This window comes from Typopeltis vanoorti, chromosome 3, assembly GCF_054136105.1.
Source record: "Typopeltis vanoorti isolate ZY-2024b chromosome 3, IOZ_Tvanoo_1.0, whole genome shotgun sequence".
Classification (NCBI taxonomy): Eukaryota; Metazoa; Arthropoda; class Arachnida; order Uropygi; family Thelyphonidae; genus Typopeltis; species Typopeltis vanoorti.
The window spans coordinates 109,175,990-109,191,380 of NC_143551.1; the positions used below are offsets into that span (position 1 = coordinate 109,175,990).

The 15,391-nt window shown below is 37.2% G+C and overlaps 1 protein-coding gene across 5 annotated transcripts in view; it reads right to left on the minus strand.

Annotated features, from left to right (window-relative positions):
• LOC150108461 (uncharacterized) overlaps window positions 1-15,391 on the minus strand; it is a 591,316-nt gene that overhangs the window by 35,384 nt on the left and 540,541 nt on the right. For all 5 annotated transcript variants that reach the window (XM_090415866.1, XM_090415867.1, XM_090415862.1 and 2 more), the window contains one exon: window positions 6,923-7,081. In XM_090415866.1, the coding sequence (XP_090271992.1) occupies window positions 6,923-7,081 (159 nt within the window). The remainder of the gene's footprint in view (window positions 1-6,922; window positions 7,082-15,391) is intronic.

Here is a 15,391-nt window from a genome sequence, read left to right on the forward strand (position 1 = left end):
ACATTATAGGTTTACAAAATCTTTTGTGGGAGGGAATCACATGAAAAGGAGTACAATTGGTTGATGGTGAACAATTTTTTTAGCGAATGAGTTAAAAAAAAAGGTATTATAGAATGTGATGCACAATTGACAATGAAGTCAGATTTGAAGTAATACGTGATTTTTATAGTGATGAAGTAAGAGTAATTTACTCAGGTGGAGATCAAAAGGAAAAAGGAGTTGCACTTGTTTTTAATAAAAGAACAGCAAAGAGCATCATTAGCATAAACTGTCTGAATGACAGGATTATGGTGGTAAAATTGAAGGCTAAACTGGTGGACATAACCATAATGCAGGCATATATGCCAACAAGTGACCATTCAGATGAGGAAATAGAGGAAATGTACGAACAATTACAAGAAGAACTAATTAATTAATTAAAAAATAAAAGACTATATGATTATAATGGGAGATTGGAATGGAGTTGTAGGAGAAGAAGAGGATGGGAGTGTAGTAGGAAGATATGGACTAGGTAATAGAAATGAGAGAGGGGAAAGGTTAGTGGAATTCTGTAAAGAAAATAAGCTAATAATTACGAATACTTGGTTTAAAAAATCTAAGAGAAGACTATACACTTGGAAACAAATCAGGAGATATGGAAAGGTATCAAATTGATTACATTATAGTAAAGCAAAGATACAAGAATAGTGTAAAAAATGCATGCACATATCCTGGAGCTGATATTTACTCTGACCACAACCTACTATTCATAGAAATAAATGTGAAACTAAAGAAAATAAAAGAAGCTATGAAAAGGAAAAATTGGAACTTACAGAAATTAAAAAATACCAAGGAATTTGGAAATAGATTGGAGAAAGAATGAGAGGAAACAAGTTTTGTCAAAACTGAAGATCCAGAAAAGAAATGGAACAAGTTAAAGAGAAAATAAAGAAGATTGCAGAAGAAGAAATTGGATATGTAAGAGCTAAATGAATAAAAAAAACCTTGGATAACTAATGAGATGATTTCTCTAATGGAAGAAAGAAGAAAATGGAAAAATAAAGACACCCCAGAAGGGAAAATACAATATAGAACCCTGAATGACAAATTGAGAAAGGAAGCAGAAAGAAATAGAGAAGATTGGCTTAAAAAACAATGTGAAGAAATGGAAAATTATGAGAGAGTGGGAAGGTATGATCTTTTATATGAAAAAGCAAGAAGCATGAATCACGAGAGAAATGGAATTCGAGCTAGAGGCATAGAAAATAAGAATGGAGAAATCATAACCGAAGAAGATGAAATAATAATGAGATGGAAGGAATACATTGAAGATCTATATGACCAGGAAAATAGACCCAATGAGTTGCCATTAGAAGATATAAAGAAGGTAAATGAAGATGATCTAGGCCCAGAGATTTTGAAGACAGAAGTAGAAATGGCCATTAAAGAACTAAAATGTGGGCAGGAAGAAATACCTGCAGAATTCCTGAAACAACTTCAGAAGAAAGGAACTGAAGAAATAGCCAAAATAATAAATTTAATTTATAACAAAGGAGAACTACCAAAATATTTTATGACCTTAATATTTATACCTATACCAAAGAAAAGTAATGCAGTGAACTGCAAGGATTTAAGAACAATAAGCCTCATTTCCTATACATCAAAAATACTTATGAGAATCTTAACACGAAGAATTGCATCTAAAGTGGAAGAATTTCTTGGAGAAGATCAGTTTGGTTTCAGGAAGGGTAGGGGAACAAGAGATGTGATTGGACTGTTAAGAATAGTTAGTGAAAGAAGCCTGTAAGTGAATAAAGAAGTTAATATCTGTTATATAGATTTTGAAAACACTTTTGACTTTGTAAAATGGGATAAGATGGTTGGAAGTAATGGAAAAGATTGTTATAGATTGGAAAGACAGAAGGCTAATTATTTCACTATATATGGGACAAACTACCATGGTGAGAGACATATATGGTACAACAGAACCAGGTATCATTGAACGAGGAGTAAGACAAGGCTGTTCTGTGTCACCAATTTTGTTTAACATGTATTTTGAAGCAATGTTAAAAGAAGCACTGGAGAATTCGGAAGAAGGAATAAAGATTGGAGTTAGACAGATATTTGCAATAAGATACGCAGATGACAAGGCATTACTATCAAATACTGAAACAGGACTACAACATCTGTTGAACAGATTACTGGAATCCTGTATCAATTATGGAATGAAAATTAACATCAGAAAAACAAAGATAATGAAAATAGCAAGGAAAGAGGCAAATATGGATATCAGAATAAATGGTCAGAAATTGAATCAAGTCAAGACATTTAAATATCTAAGAAGTGTTATTAGTAGTGGTAGAAGATGTAAAAGTGACATAAAAGCAAGAATAGCGATGGGAAGAGACGCCTTTAATAGAAAATGGAATTTATTCAGAAGTAAAATGGATAGAAACCTAGAGAAAAGACTAATAAAATGTTACATGTAGAGTGTTGTCCTCTATGCAGCTGAAACTTGGACATTGAAGAAAGTAGAAATTAAGATTTTGGAAAGCTTTGAGATGTGGATTTGGAGAAGGATGGAAAAAATCAAATGGACAGATAAAATAACTAATGAAGAGGTCTTAAAAAGAGTAGAAGAAGAAAGAAGTCTGTTAAGGAGGATAAAAAGAAGCAAGGGAAACTGGATCGGACATATTCTGAGAGGGAATGGAATCATCAGAGATGCCATTGAAGGAAAAATAGATGGAAAAAGATCCAGAGGAAGAGTAAGGAAAACAATGCTAGATGACATGCTGAATGAAGACAGATACATAACCTTGAAAGAGAAGGCTCAGAAAAGCAGAGAGTGGAAGGAAAGTTTCTGCTACTAAAAGAAGAACCTGCTCAAATGCAGAATACTCAAGAAGAAAAAGAAGATATTGTATTCCTTGGGGAACACAATAGGGGGAGGGGAAGACTGTTCCATAGTATAGCAGTTGAAGGGATGATGGAGGATGAGAAGAAACTTATTCTGTGGGTTTCTAGGAGCACTTTGAAGGGATGTTGAGCAGCAGCTGAACATGTTTCAACAAGCTTAGTACTAAGTGGGGGAATTATTGATGCTATTTCATATGAACATTTTCCATGATGCAGAGACTAATCGTCTGTGCGAAAGTGGGGGGAGTGAATTGGTAAGAGATGGGTCTTTAATAAGTCTGATTGTTCTCCTCTGTATTGAATCAAGCTTTTTGAGGGAGCTTTTGGGGGCCCCACCTCGTATGTGAGAGCAGTATTCAATGGCTAGGGGGATTTGCAATTTGTATAAGGCTAACAGCTGTTCAGGGGTGAAGTAATGTCTTGAGTGAAAGAAAAATCCTTGTTTTTTAGAAGCTGAGGATGCAATGATTGTGATGTGTTCATGCCAAGAGAGGTGATGTCAAGGTAATTCCAAGAAGAGAAATCTCAAATTATCTGGAAATGGTTCTTTTTTATGAGAAATAAGACAGTACTGGGTTTAATTAGTATTTAAATTGACTAGGTTATCTGCCAAGAGAGGTGATGTCAAGGTAATTCCAAGAAGAGAAATCTCAAATTATCTGGAAATAGTTCTTTTTTATGAGAAATAAGACAGTACTGGGTTTAATTAGTATTTAAATTGACTAGGTTATCTGAACCCCATTGGAGGATGGCTTGGAGATCAGAACTGAGGGCAGTGGTGGTGGTTGATGTTCTGTAGGTTGAGGTGAGTTGTGTAGAGTAAGGGTTATCAAAAGAAAGGGAGGAGTGTAATGTGCTGTTGTCTGCAAAGCTGTGTATTGGGTTGGAGGTCAGCTGAAGTAGGTCATTGATATATAGCAGGAAGAGGGTTGGTGAGAGGACAGAACCTTGTGAACCCCAGCATTAGTTGAATGGTGAGAGGATAAAGAATCATCCACCACAACATGCCAGCTTTCTGTCTGGACAGAAAGCTGGCAATCCAACTGCAGAAAGACAGAGCAAACGATGACAGCTTGTCTAGTAAGCCTTGAGCCATACCCAGTCAAATGCCTTGGAGATATCAAGTGCAACTGCTTGAGATTTGCTGAACTTCTCCATGGCATTTGTCCAGAGATGGGCGACATATGTGAGCAGATCTCCTGTTGATCAGCAGTGACAGAATCCATATTTGCAGTCGTTTATTAAGCGGGTACCTTCAAGGTAGTGTAGGAGTTGGGAATTGATGATTTTTTCCATTACTTAGATAGGACTGAGGTGAGCGAGATGGAGCGGTAGTTGGATGGCAGTGACTTGTCACCCTTCTTGGGAATGGGTTGAATATAGCCAATTTTCAGGCTGTGGGATAGATACCAGTGGAGTAAGACAATATTTGCAGATGACATAGGACAGGAGTCAGTTCTGGTGCACAAACCTTCAGGACAATTGGAGGAATGCCATCAGGGCCAGGAGACTTTTTTTGTGTCTAATTTGGACAGTATTTTACTGATCTCTTTCTGGCAAAAGGATATAGTGGGCAATGTATATTGGGCATCTGGAATGGTTGGACATTTACATTGTCAATTATGCATGCATTGGAAGCAAGGTGTGATGCCAGAAGATTGTCCTTTTCTGTAGGTGATGATGTAATAGAGCCATCTGAGTATGATAAGGGTGTGAATAGTGTTGGGCAGAAGTTACAACCGATTGCTTTGGCGAGAAATCAAAAGGCTCAGCTGCCATTTGAACAGGCTGCTAATTTCCTACTTTTTGTTCTTTCAAACTCTGTTTTGGAAGCATCTATTGTTTTTTTGCATTTATTTTGGACTTGGGTTTGGGTATAAGCTCACAAGGAGGATGGAGGTTCTTGATTTGAGCCAGTTATGGTATGTTTGGTTTTTCATTTGAACAGCCTTGGGCATCTTTTGGAAAACCAGGGTTTAGTTAGGAAATGGCAGGTCAGAGTAGTGTGGGGAATGTATGTTTCCATGCCCGTGAGGATTACTTTGGTTATAAGTTTGGTGCATAGAAGTTGCGGAGGCTGTCCTATTTGGTACTGTCATAATGCCAAACTACCCTGTATGGGCGTGACTGTTAGTAAGACCCTGTAAGTGTTATTGCATGGGGGGGGGGAGGTGATGAGCACTAGATTGTGGTCAGAATTGCCTAGGGGGACCCACTACATTCAATGTGTATTTGGAAGGATCATTGGTGAGGAAGAGATCTAGGGTATTTTTGGAGAGCAGTTCGGGTTATTGGGTATTCTGGTTGGCATCTGAACAAGTTGTGTAAGGTCATTAGTGATTTCAAATGTTTCAGCATCTTTGCCCTACTACCCTTTTATCTTAGCTGGTCAACATCCACCTCAGTATGGCAGAAGTTTTTTGGATTAGCTTCACAATTTTTGCAATTCATCCTCTGAACATCAATTTCTATCTACAATCACCTCAAAATCCCTTGCTTCCTTTCTTCCAGTATAATTCCACCAAGTGACTATGAATATGAAGTATCCCATTTGTGGATCCAAAATTTCAAAAACATTCCCATTCATTTGTTCACCTTTCTAGCTTATTCAAATCTTCTTGAACAGCCCAAACACACGAATTATCTTTCCTCTCACACATTCCTAACATAAGTCTCAAAATCTCTTGCTATACAATTCACACTACCTCTCAGGTCATTCATACCAACTGTTACTATTATTTCTTTCATGCTTACACTGTGATCAGAATACATTATGAAAAATTATGGAGACAACTATCATGTTAGAGCAAAACTTTAGTTTAATATAAACCAAAATGAACATTCGACATTTCAACCTTCATATCAAGGTATCATCTGGAGCATATACATATATACAAAGAAACAAGCTGCACTACAATCTACATGGTTTGCTCAAGTTACTGACCAACTGTTACAACAATTATTGGCCTGCCCTCTGGTGAAAAAAAAAAAATTATTACCAAATTACCAACTTCACCAAATTTTGGTGAAGCAGGCCTCTCAGATCACGCTCTCAACACATTACACCAAATTGATTGGAAATGTACCTGCTCTTTACATCATACAAAAACCTGGTATGAACAAAAATTTAAAGAAGCCTGTGAAATTCTGATTAACCACCCTAATCTCAACAATAACGGTGGCATAAAAATTCCAAGAATTTGGATGGCACATATTCAGCCTACTTAGTTTCCAGCATACCCTAATTTTAGGACTTTAAGCAATTTTCAGCTTTTATTGGAAACTATTCCATACCAGTTGGTTGGAATTTACATGTATACTCACATAGTTTTATATATATATATATATATATATATATATATATATATATATATATATATATATAAACATGTTACTTTCCATCCCAATTTAATTTTGTAACCTGATAGATAATAATAATAATTGGACTCTAGCTTTAATGTAGTAAAGTTTTTTTTTTTTTTTTCACCAGAGGCCAGGCCAATAATTGTTGCAGTGGTTGGTCAGTAACTTTAGCAAACCATATAGATTGTAGTGCAGCTTGTTTCATGATGACCTTGATATGAAGGTTGAAACGTTGAGTGTTCATTTTGGTTTATATTAAACAAAAGTTTTGCTCTAACACAGTAGTTGTCGCCATAATTTTTCATAATGTGTTACTATCATTTCTTCTTTGTCATTGCCACACTCTCTATCATTCCTCCAGACAGTCATTTATCTAACACTTCTCTCCACACACACACACACACACACACACGCACGTACACCTTGAATCAGTGAATATCAATATGTCACATCCCTTACAGCTTCATTTATTCTTCTCTTACATCCCTGACCCCTTTCTGCTTCCACTTTTTCTCCCACTTTTCCTCCATATTATACAGTAACCTGATAAACTGTTCTCCGAGATTTTGCTTACAAACCAAGATATGTCATACATATTTCCTGTAAGTTAAAATTTTTACATAAGAAAATTAATATAATATAATATAATGTAATATCATACTTGGCGTTTGCCCATCAGTCCACTCTAACCCTTTTCCTGTTTCAAGTGGCACTGTCCAAGATTCTGGATCTGGAGACTTTACTCCAGTTACCTCTTCTGGAGATCTTACTGTTGTGAGAGGAACTGGACCTGAAGGAGGTTCTGGCAGTGGAGGAGGACCTTAAAAAATTAATATATTGAAGGAAATAAAGACCTAAGAAATACAAAACTCTACTGAGCAGAATGCTTCATACTACAGGAATGCAAAATGAGCTATTCTAGACATGTAAGTATCTGTAATACAAGCAAGGCTAATTAAAATGATGATGCAATGGGTTCCTTATTCTAAATTATGAATCCATTATTCAGTTATTCAATTAGTGTATAATTTTGATTATTTCACTGCCATCTTAGAGTCACCTTTTGTCAATCTTTTAAAGTAAATCAGTCTAATATATATTCATTATATAAAAGTTATAGCAACAACTATAGCGTTGAAGTAATAACTTAAAATTAAAATAAAAAAAATTATCAAAATGTCAATTTGGATATTTTGACCTTTGCATTAAGATTGTCATCAGAAACACACACTAACACACACATACACCCATAGGGACATAAAGTACATAATGATTCGTGACAGTATGCTACAGTATTACTACTATTGATCCTATCCTGAGCTCTAGTGAGGGACAGGCAATAAAATAAATACAATTTGTCTATAAGTGTAATCACATTGATTGCTATCAGCGCGGATTAATTCTCTAGTGTCCTGTTATTTTATTTATATTTTTATCTGAGGAATCCTGGTTAAGTATTGGCCTATAGCTTTATTCTTCCTGGTTTCTGTATATAATATTTGGTTATTGTGCTTGGATTTTGGGAATTGTTGTTCTTTTATTATCCTTGTTACCAAATGTTATGTGTATTGCAGATGGTCCATCCATACCCTTGGTATTTCTTAGGTCATCATTCTTGTTGAGACTGGGGAGATAGATTAAGTAGGTTTCTTTGAATTTTTGTTCGTACTAGGTTTTGGTACAATGTAAGAAATGGATGTGCTTTTCCAGTTATTTCTATGGCATATTTTAAATGCATGATCAGAAAGACCTGCTTTTCCATAATTAAGGAATTTGATTTGTTATTTGTTCCTTTTTCCTTATTGAATTGTGTAATCCCTATGCCCTGAATCCTGTTTTCCCTATGTAGGGTAATTTACAAATACAGTGGATTTGGTATCCTTGGATGTTTGGCATCCTTTGGTATACCATTAGAGGAGATCATTATAAACTTTTTTGAATTTTGTGAGTGGTTTAAATGTGGTTTTAGTATTGTATTTTTGTAGTATTCTGTTTTTTCAGATATTCCCTAATGTAAGGAATGGCTATTGCCTTATTATAATTTTTTTTCCCTCTAATATTTTCCAGCTACAGCAATACTTTATATAAAAGTTTTGCTTATTATGTGAAATTCATCTTTTAGTTTCCTCATCAGAGCAAATTGTTAAGGCTATTGTTTAGAGTTCTAATGAGCACCCCGATTTTGTATTCAATGTTGGTAAGAGTCTACATGTATGTCTTGGCCTGTGTGCGCGTGCGTGCGTGTAGATTTATAGTATCCAGTTATATAGCTTCCCTCAGGACAGCCTGAGGAAAGCTGTATAACAGATGTCTGTTAGTGTGTTACAGTTTTTAATAATGAAATGAATGTATCTGTTGTTTGTTTAAGTGGCTCAGGAATATGTTTAAGGTTTGGTGGCTGTGGGATAAATAGTGAACATATTTTTAACATATCTGATCCAAAATGCAGGTTTAAGAGGAACTAAATCTAGAGCTCATTTCTTAAAATATTCCACACAGAAATTAGCTGTATGGAGGGGGATGGAAGAGGGGAAGTGGTAAGCCCATAACTGTGGTTTCATATGGCAGAATTTATTTTGCTACATGAAATTATTATTATTATTATTATTAAACAAGACCTCATGGAGTCAAAGACTCATCTAGGAGGTCCTTTTATCTCACACACATCTCATCATACCGGGTCTTAAACACATTCAAACTCCTTGCAGACACCACACTCTCAGGCAAGGCATTCCAATCATTCACAACTCTGCACGAAAAAAACCTGCCTCTCACTCCCCTACTCACACCCTCTTTATACAGTTTCCAGGGATGACCTCTGGTTCTCCCCTGATCTCCCACTATTCGCTGTAGAACTTCTCCACCATTGATCCTATAGCAACCCCTTACCAACTTGTAGGTCTCTATCATATCTCCCCTCTTCCTTCTCTCCACTAGTCTCTGCAAATTACATCTTTTCAATCTTTCCTCATACTCGACATTCCAGAGGTCAGAAACTACCTTAGTCAGTCGCCTTTGGACCCTTTCCAACATCTCCTCATCCTTCTGAAAACCAGGTGACCAAATCTGGGCACAATAGTCCATGTGTGGCCTAATCAAAGCCTTATACAATGGAACAAGAATCTCCCTACTTCTACACGTCAGTGTCCTCCTCATCATTCCCAGAAGTCTTTGTGTTGTCTTCACAATTTTGGCGATGTGACCCCTAAATTTTAGATCCTTATCCACTATCACTCCCAGATCTCTTATTTCCTCTACTTCCAACAATATATTCTTACCAAGCATAAATTCTGCATCCCATCTTTGTTTTCCAAATTTTAAAACCTTACATTTTGCAACATTGAACTCACACCCCCATTTGCTTGCCCAATCACTCAATTTATTCAAGTCTTCTTGCAAGGCCACAACATCTTCACTACTCTTTATGGTTCTTCCCAACTTTGCATCATCTGCAAACAACTGAATATCTCCATCCAAATCTTCGCCAATATCATTAATATACAAGTTAAATAGTAATGGCCCTAAAACAGATCCCTGAGGCACTCCACTAGTGACTTTCCTTTTCCTGGATATTGCACCCCCATACACAACTTGTTGATACCTATCAGATAGCCAGTCTCCAATCCAATGCACTAATCTAATATCCAACCCCATCTGCTCTAGTTTGACTGTCAACTTATCATGAGGCACTCTATCAAAAGCTTTTGCGAAATCCAAGTATATTACTGTGTATCCTTCTCCTCTGTCCAAGGAAGCAGTCACTTTATTGTAATAAGTAAGTAGATTACTAAAACACGACCTCCCTTTAGCAAATCCATGCTGTCCATCAAAGATTATACCATTGTTGTCAACCCAACTCTGGATTCTAGCTCTCACAAGCTTCTCCAACAACTTAACCACAACACCCGACACACAGATAGGCCTATAGTTTGATGCTTGAGTTCGATCACCTCCTTTATGAAGTGGCACAATCTTGCCCTCCTTCCACTCTTTAGGGACTTGACCAAGTGCAAGACTCGTATTAAAAAAATATGTCAAGGCAGGTGTCAACTCTCTGGCACATTCCTTCAGAATACGTGGTGATATATTATCAAGTCCCACAGCCTTATTTACATCTAGTTTACTCAACTCCCCAAACACCTCTTGCTCACTTACAGTCAGTCTCTCCTCCCCATCATCAACTGCTCTTAATCTCTCCATGAAGTCACATTCACAAGATTGAAAGATCTTTATGAACTGCTCATTAAGTATCTCCACCACACATTCTGCAACAGCTGTCTTTATACCATTTCCTCCAATCAATGTCATCCTTCCATAATCATTCTTTCTTTTGCTGGCTACATATCGAAAGAACTCCCTAGGATTCTTTTTAGCTTCATTAGCTAACTGCTGTTCATACCTCTCTTTAGCTACTCTCACCAACCAAGTCACTCTCCTTGCCTGGTCTTTGTAGAACTCATGAAATTGGTTACTTCCACTTCTCTTATGCTGCCTCCACAATGCCCTTTTTCTCTGTATTGCATGCTTAATCTCTTTATTCATCCATCTCACACCTAACTTATTTAACCTTCTCACCCGTGGTATACATTTAGACATTGCATCCACTAAATATTTTTTGAAAATCCCCCAAGCTGCATTGATCTCTTTTCCAGCTAACTCCTCATTCCATGCTACACCTGCAAGCTGTCTCCTGAGCTCTTCATAATCACCCCCCTTGTAGTTCCACATATACCCTTTTTTCACAGGGGTCCTTGCACTGCTGGCAACCACCCAAGTAATCACCTCATGGTCACTTTCACCAATTGGTGGATGATTTGATACCTCATTGATAATTACATCCTCCGATGAGATGACCAAATCCAAGACCCTTAATCCTCTTGTGCCCTCTGTTACATACTGTCTGAGGTAGTTATCCCTCAAAAACTCAAGAAACTCATTTTCTTTACTTCCAGTTGCTATCTCTTCATTCCAGTCTATATTGCCATAATTAAAATCACCCATAATGATCACCCTTTTCTTATTTGCTTGGCTTATTTGACTATACATTTCACTATCACCACCATCCACATTACCAGGTCTATAACAACATCCCACCAAGTATTTGATTCTATTCACCTCTATCTCACACCATACTGCCTCAAAACCACTGGCCCCATTTCCCCCTTGCATCTCTACCTTGTATGGACATAACTCTTTCTCTATCATCAATAGCACTCCCCCTCCCTTTTTACCCCTTCTATCCTCACGAAACACATCATACCTTTCCATCTCTATTCCTGTCAGGATGTCATCCTCATCTAACCATGTCTCACTTATTCCGACAATCTCTGGGTGCACAGACGCAATTAGTGCAACCATTTCATCCGCCTTGTTTCTTATACTTCTAGCATTGGTATACAAACACAACAACTCATTTCTGGATCTACAGCTAGTTCCACTGATACCACTCACTCGATGTGATCTCTCCATGCTGGACTGGGGCCATTTCCCTTTCTGCTTCTTCATTTTAGAACCCTTTGCAATTCCATCTGTTTCCTTTTGATCCTTGATCATCCCATTACTTTCCTGCCTACACATTCTCTCACCTCCTCTTGGAGCATCCACCTTTCTCACGCTGTGTATCCCTGTCCACCCTGAGCCTCCCCGTTTCCCTGCTCCTCTTGCACACCCATTCTCTCATTATCTATACTCATACCACTCACTTCCACATTCATTTCCACTCCTTCAATCTCTCCTGTCTTACTCTCCTGCTCTTCCACATCACTCCCCTCTTGATCTGATTCATTCTCTCTATTCACTTCTCTACCTTCCAGCAGCAGTCTCTCCAAGCGACTCACACCATAACCACTCAAATGCAGTCCATCGCTCCCATACAGCTCACTTCGTCCCTCAAACTCATTCCACACATTAACAAACTGTACTCCCATCTCCTCACACATTTCAGCCAGAATATCATTCATAATCCTTGCTCTCCGCCTCATTTCACCACAATCATACCTAGGCAACACACTGACCAAAACTGACTGACCTGAAATAACCAGAATAAAGTACATACTGTAGGTAAAGAGGGATGTGATACCTGTAACTTACTCTACATAGAGGAATCAGGATGCACAATCCCAATAAGGAGAGTACAAAAAAACCACACACACCAGATTTCTTAATTATGGAAAATCAGGCCTTTTCTGATCATGCACTTGAAACATGTCATAGAATTGAAAAGGTACTCATTCCTTACAAAAACCTGGTAAGAGTGAAAATTCAAAAAAAGCCTGTGTGATGCTAATCCTCATCTCCAATCTCAACAAGAATGATGGTCTTAAAATCACAAGGATATGAAATGCCCATCTGCAACTCAGATAACATCTAACATCTAATGACAAGGATAATAATAGAAGAACAGGGTGGCTTCAGCAATTCCCAAAAGTCAAGAACAAATAACATATTAGATTCAGAAATTAGCAAGAACAGGTGAGTACGTAACCTGGTTGCTCAGACAAAAATAGAACTCAAAATAACAAGACTCTAGAGAATTAAGGCCTGGCAATAGTTATTAATCTAGTTTCACTCAAATACAAGTAGTATTACTTGTATACAGAGCAGGTGTTTAGTGCAGAAAGATAAATAATTTTTTCAAATTTTAATTAATAATATTTATTTGTTGTAGTTTTTTTTTGTTATTTTTTGTGTGTGCAATTGATTGAGTCATTCAAATTTTAAGAAAAAAGTTGTATATTTTTAATTAAAGTAGATACTGTTAGTATGGTGCCAATGCATAATACAACAATGGCGACCAAAACATCTTTGTTAGAAAATGTAATATGTTAGATTTTGTTCAGTGCAGTGTGTGTGTGTGTGTGTGTGATGTATTTGTTGTGAAAGATCCTCATAAGACAAAGCATGTGATAGTATATTTCCAAGCCTTCACACAGTCCAAAGACTCATGGTGGGAGATCACACAGAGCCCACAATGACTATTACACCTTGCCTTGACATTCAGCATTGGAGCCCTCACTATTCACTCTGGTAACACATTCCATTCATTCACCATCCACTATGCAAAAAATTTCCTTTTCACTTTTCTTACTCATGACCTTCCCACAGTTTCCAGGATGATTGCTCATTTTCCCATCACCGTGTGCAATAATTCCCCTGTATCTATCTGATAGGTTCTCACCAACTTATGTCTCAATCATATCATCTCTCCTCCTCCTCCTATCTACAGACTCTGCAGATCACATTCCCTCAGTCTGTTCTCATGCTTAACAATATTCACTTCTGCATTTTTCCAATGTTTTCTTATCACCGATATAAGCAAGTGACTAGATCCATACACAGAAATCCAAAAGTAGCTTGATATTGCATTATCAGGGTTCTTTGCATTATAGTAGCAATTTTCTGGGTAACACCTATAAGTTTCATGACATGGTCATGAAAGTTATAGGTGTTACCCAGAAAATTGAACTTGAGTCCTATCCACCAAGATTCCTAGATCTCTCACTTTCTCCACTTCCTGAAGCAAGATTCATTCCTTAAATATGATAAACCTCATTCTGTCTTCTATGGCCAAAGTGCATAGCTTTACACATAAGAACATTGAAGCGACATACCCATTCTTCAGCCCAAAGCACCAACCTATTGAAATCCTCTGTAACAACATCACATTAGAATGTCCTGACATTGTTCTTCCTAATTAGCATCATCAACAAACAATTGAATATCTCCTCACAACACCCTGAACTACATCACTGGTATATATATATATATAAACAACAGTGATCCCAGAAAAGAACCTGTGTATCCCACTCATCACCTTCCTTTTTTTGGACACTGTATCCCCATACATAATCTTCTGGCTCCTATCAGTCAACCATCGCTGTAACCAAATACCAAATGATTATCCATCCCTATTCAGCTCAGTTTCAATAGCAGTTTATCATGTGATACTCTGGTAAATGCATTAGCAAAATAAGATAAATCACTGTATAAGAATCTTCTCTGTCTAATATACTAGTCACCCTATTATAAAATGTAACTCAAGTTACTAAAGGAAGACCTAGAAATATTTCCATTATCATCAACCCAGGTTTGTATTCTGCTTCTAATTAACCTCTCTTATACCTTTGCCACTCCACTACATCTGATATGCATGCTGGCCTATAGTTGGACACCACTGATTTAGATTTTCCCTTATGCAGTGGTACTATTTTTCCTTCTTTCCATCCCTCTGGGACTGTTCTTCCTGTTGTCAGACACCTGTTGAACAACCAAGTCAAGGGCTCTGTCATCTCTTTCACATATTTTCATAATACACGTGGTGATATACCATCCAGTCCCAAAGCTTTATTAACATTTATTGTGAAATGTACGCTTTGCAGAGTGCGGTCGGAGTGTGGTTAGATGATAATAAAGGATTGAATGTGTGTAGAAAATGTAGGGAGAATGAGGAATTGAAGTGTATTTCGGATCGTGAGTGTGATATTTTTGTCAACCTTCAGAATGAAGGAAATAGGGATATGACAAGAAACGGCAAGGTTGTACATGAAAATTGTGAGAGTGTGAATGTAGAAAGTGTGAATGATAGTATAAATGGTTTCTCAGAGAACAAAAAAGATGAGATAGATGCATTGAGTGAGATCGCGTTGTTGAATAGTGCGATAGAAAGAGCAAAACAGCAGTTAGAGTGCATGAACAAAAGTAGACTGAATGAACCAACCAATAATAAAAGGTATGACAGGAAAAATAGACGTATGAATGTGAACATGAACAAAATGAAGGATAGAGTGCTGTATGGAGACTCGTTAGTACGAGGTGTGTTAGTAGAGGATTTGACAAAATCGTACCAACCTGGTGCGACCATAAAGGACGTAACTGCGTCTATTAGAGAGCAAAAGGAAAGGGTGAAAGAAATGATTATTGTGGCAGGTACGAATGATTTGAAAGGAGATAAAATGGAAATGATAGAAGACCTGAATGAATTGTTTGAGGTAGCAAAAGAAAAGAGTGAGAGAGTTAGATTGATTAGTCTTTTGCCACGGTATGACAGTGAAATGTTTAAAAGGAGGGCTATAATTGCGAATGACTTTATGCATGGGTTATGTATGACGAGTGGTGTGGAATTTGTGGATGT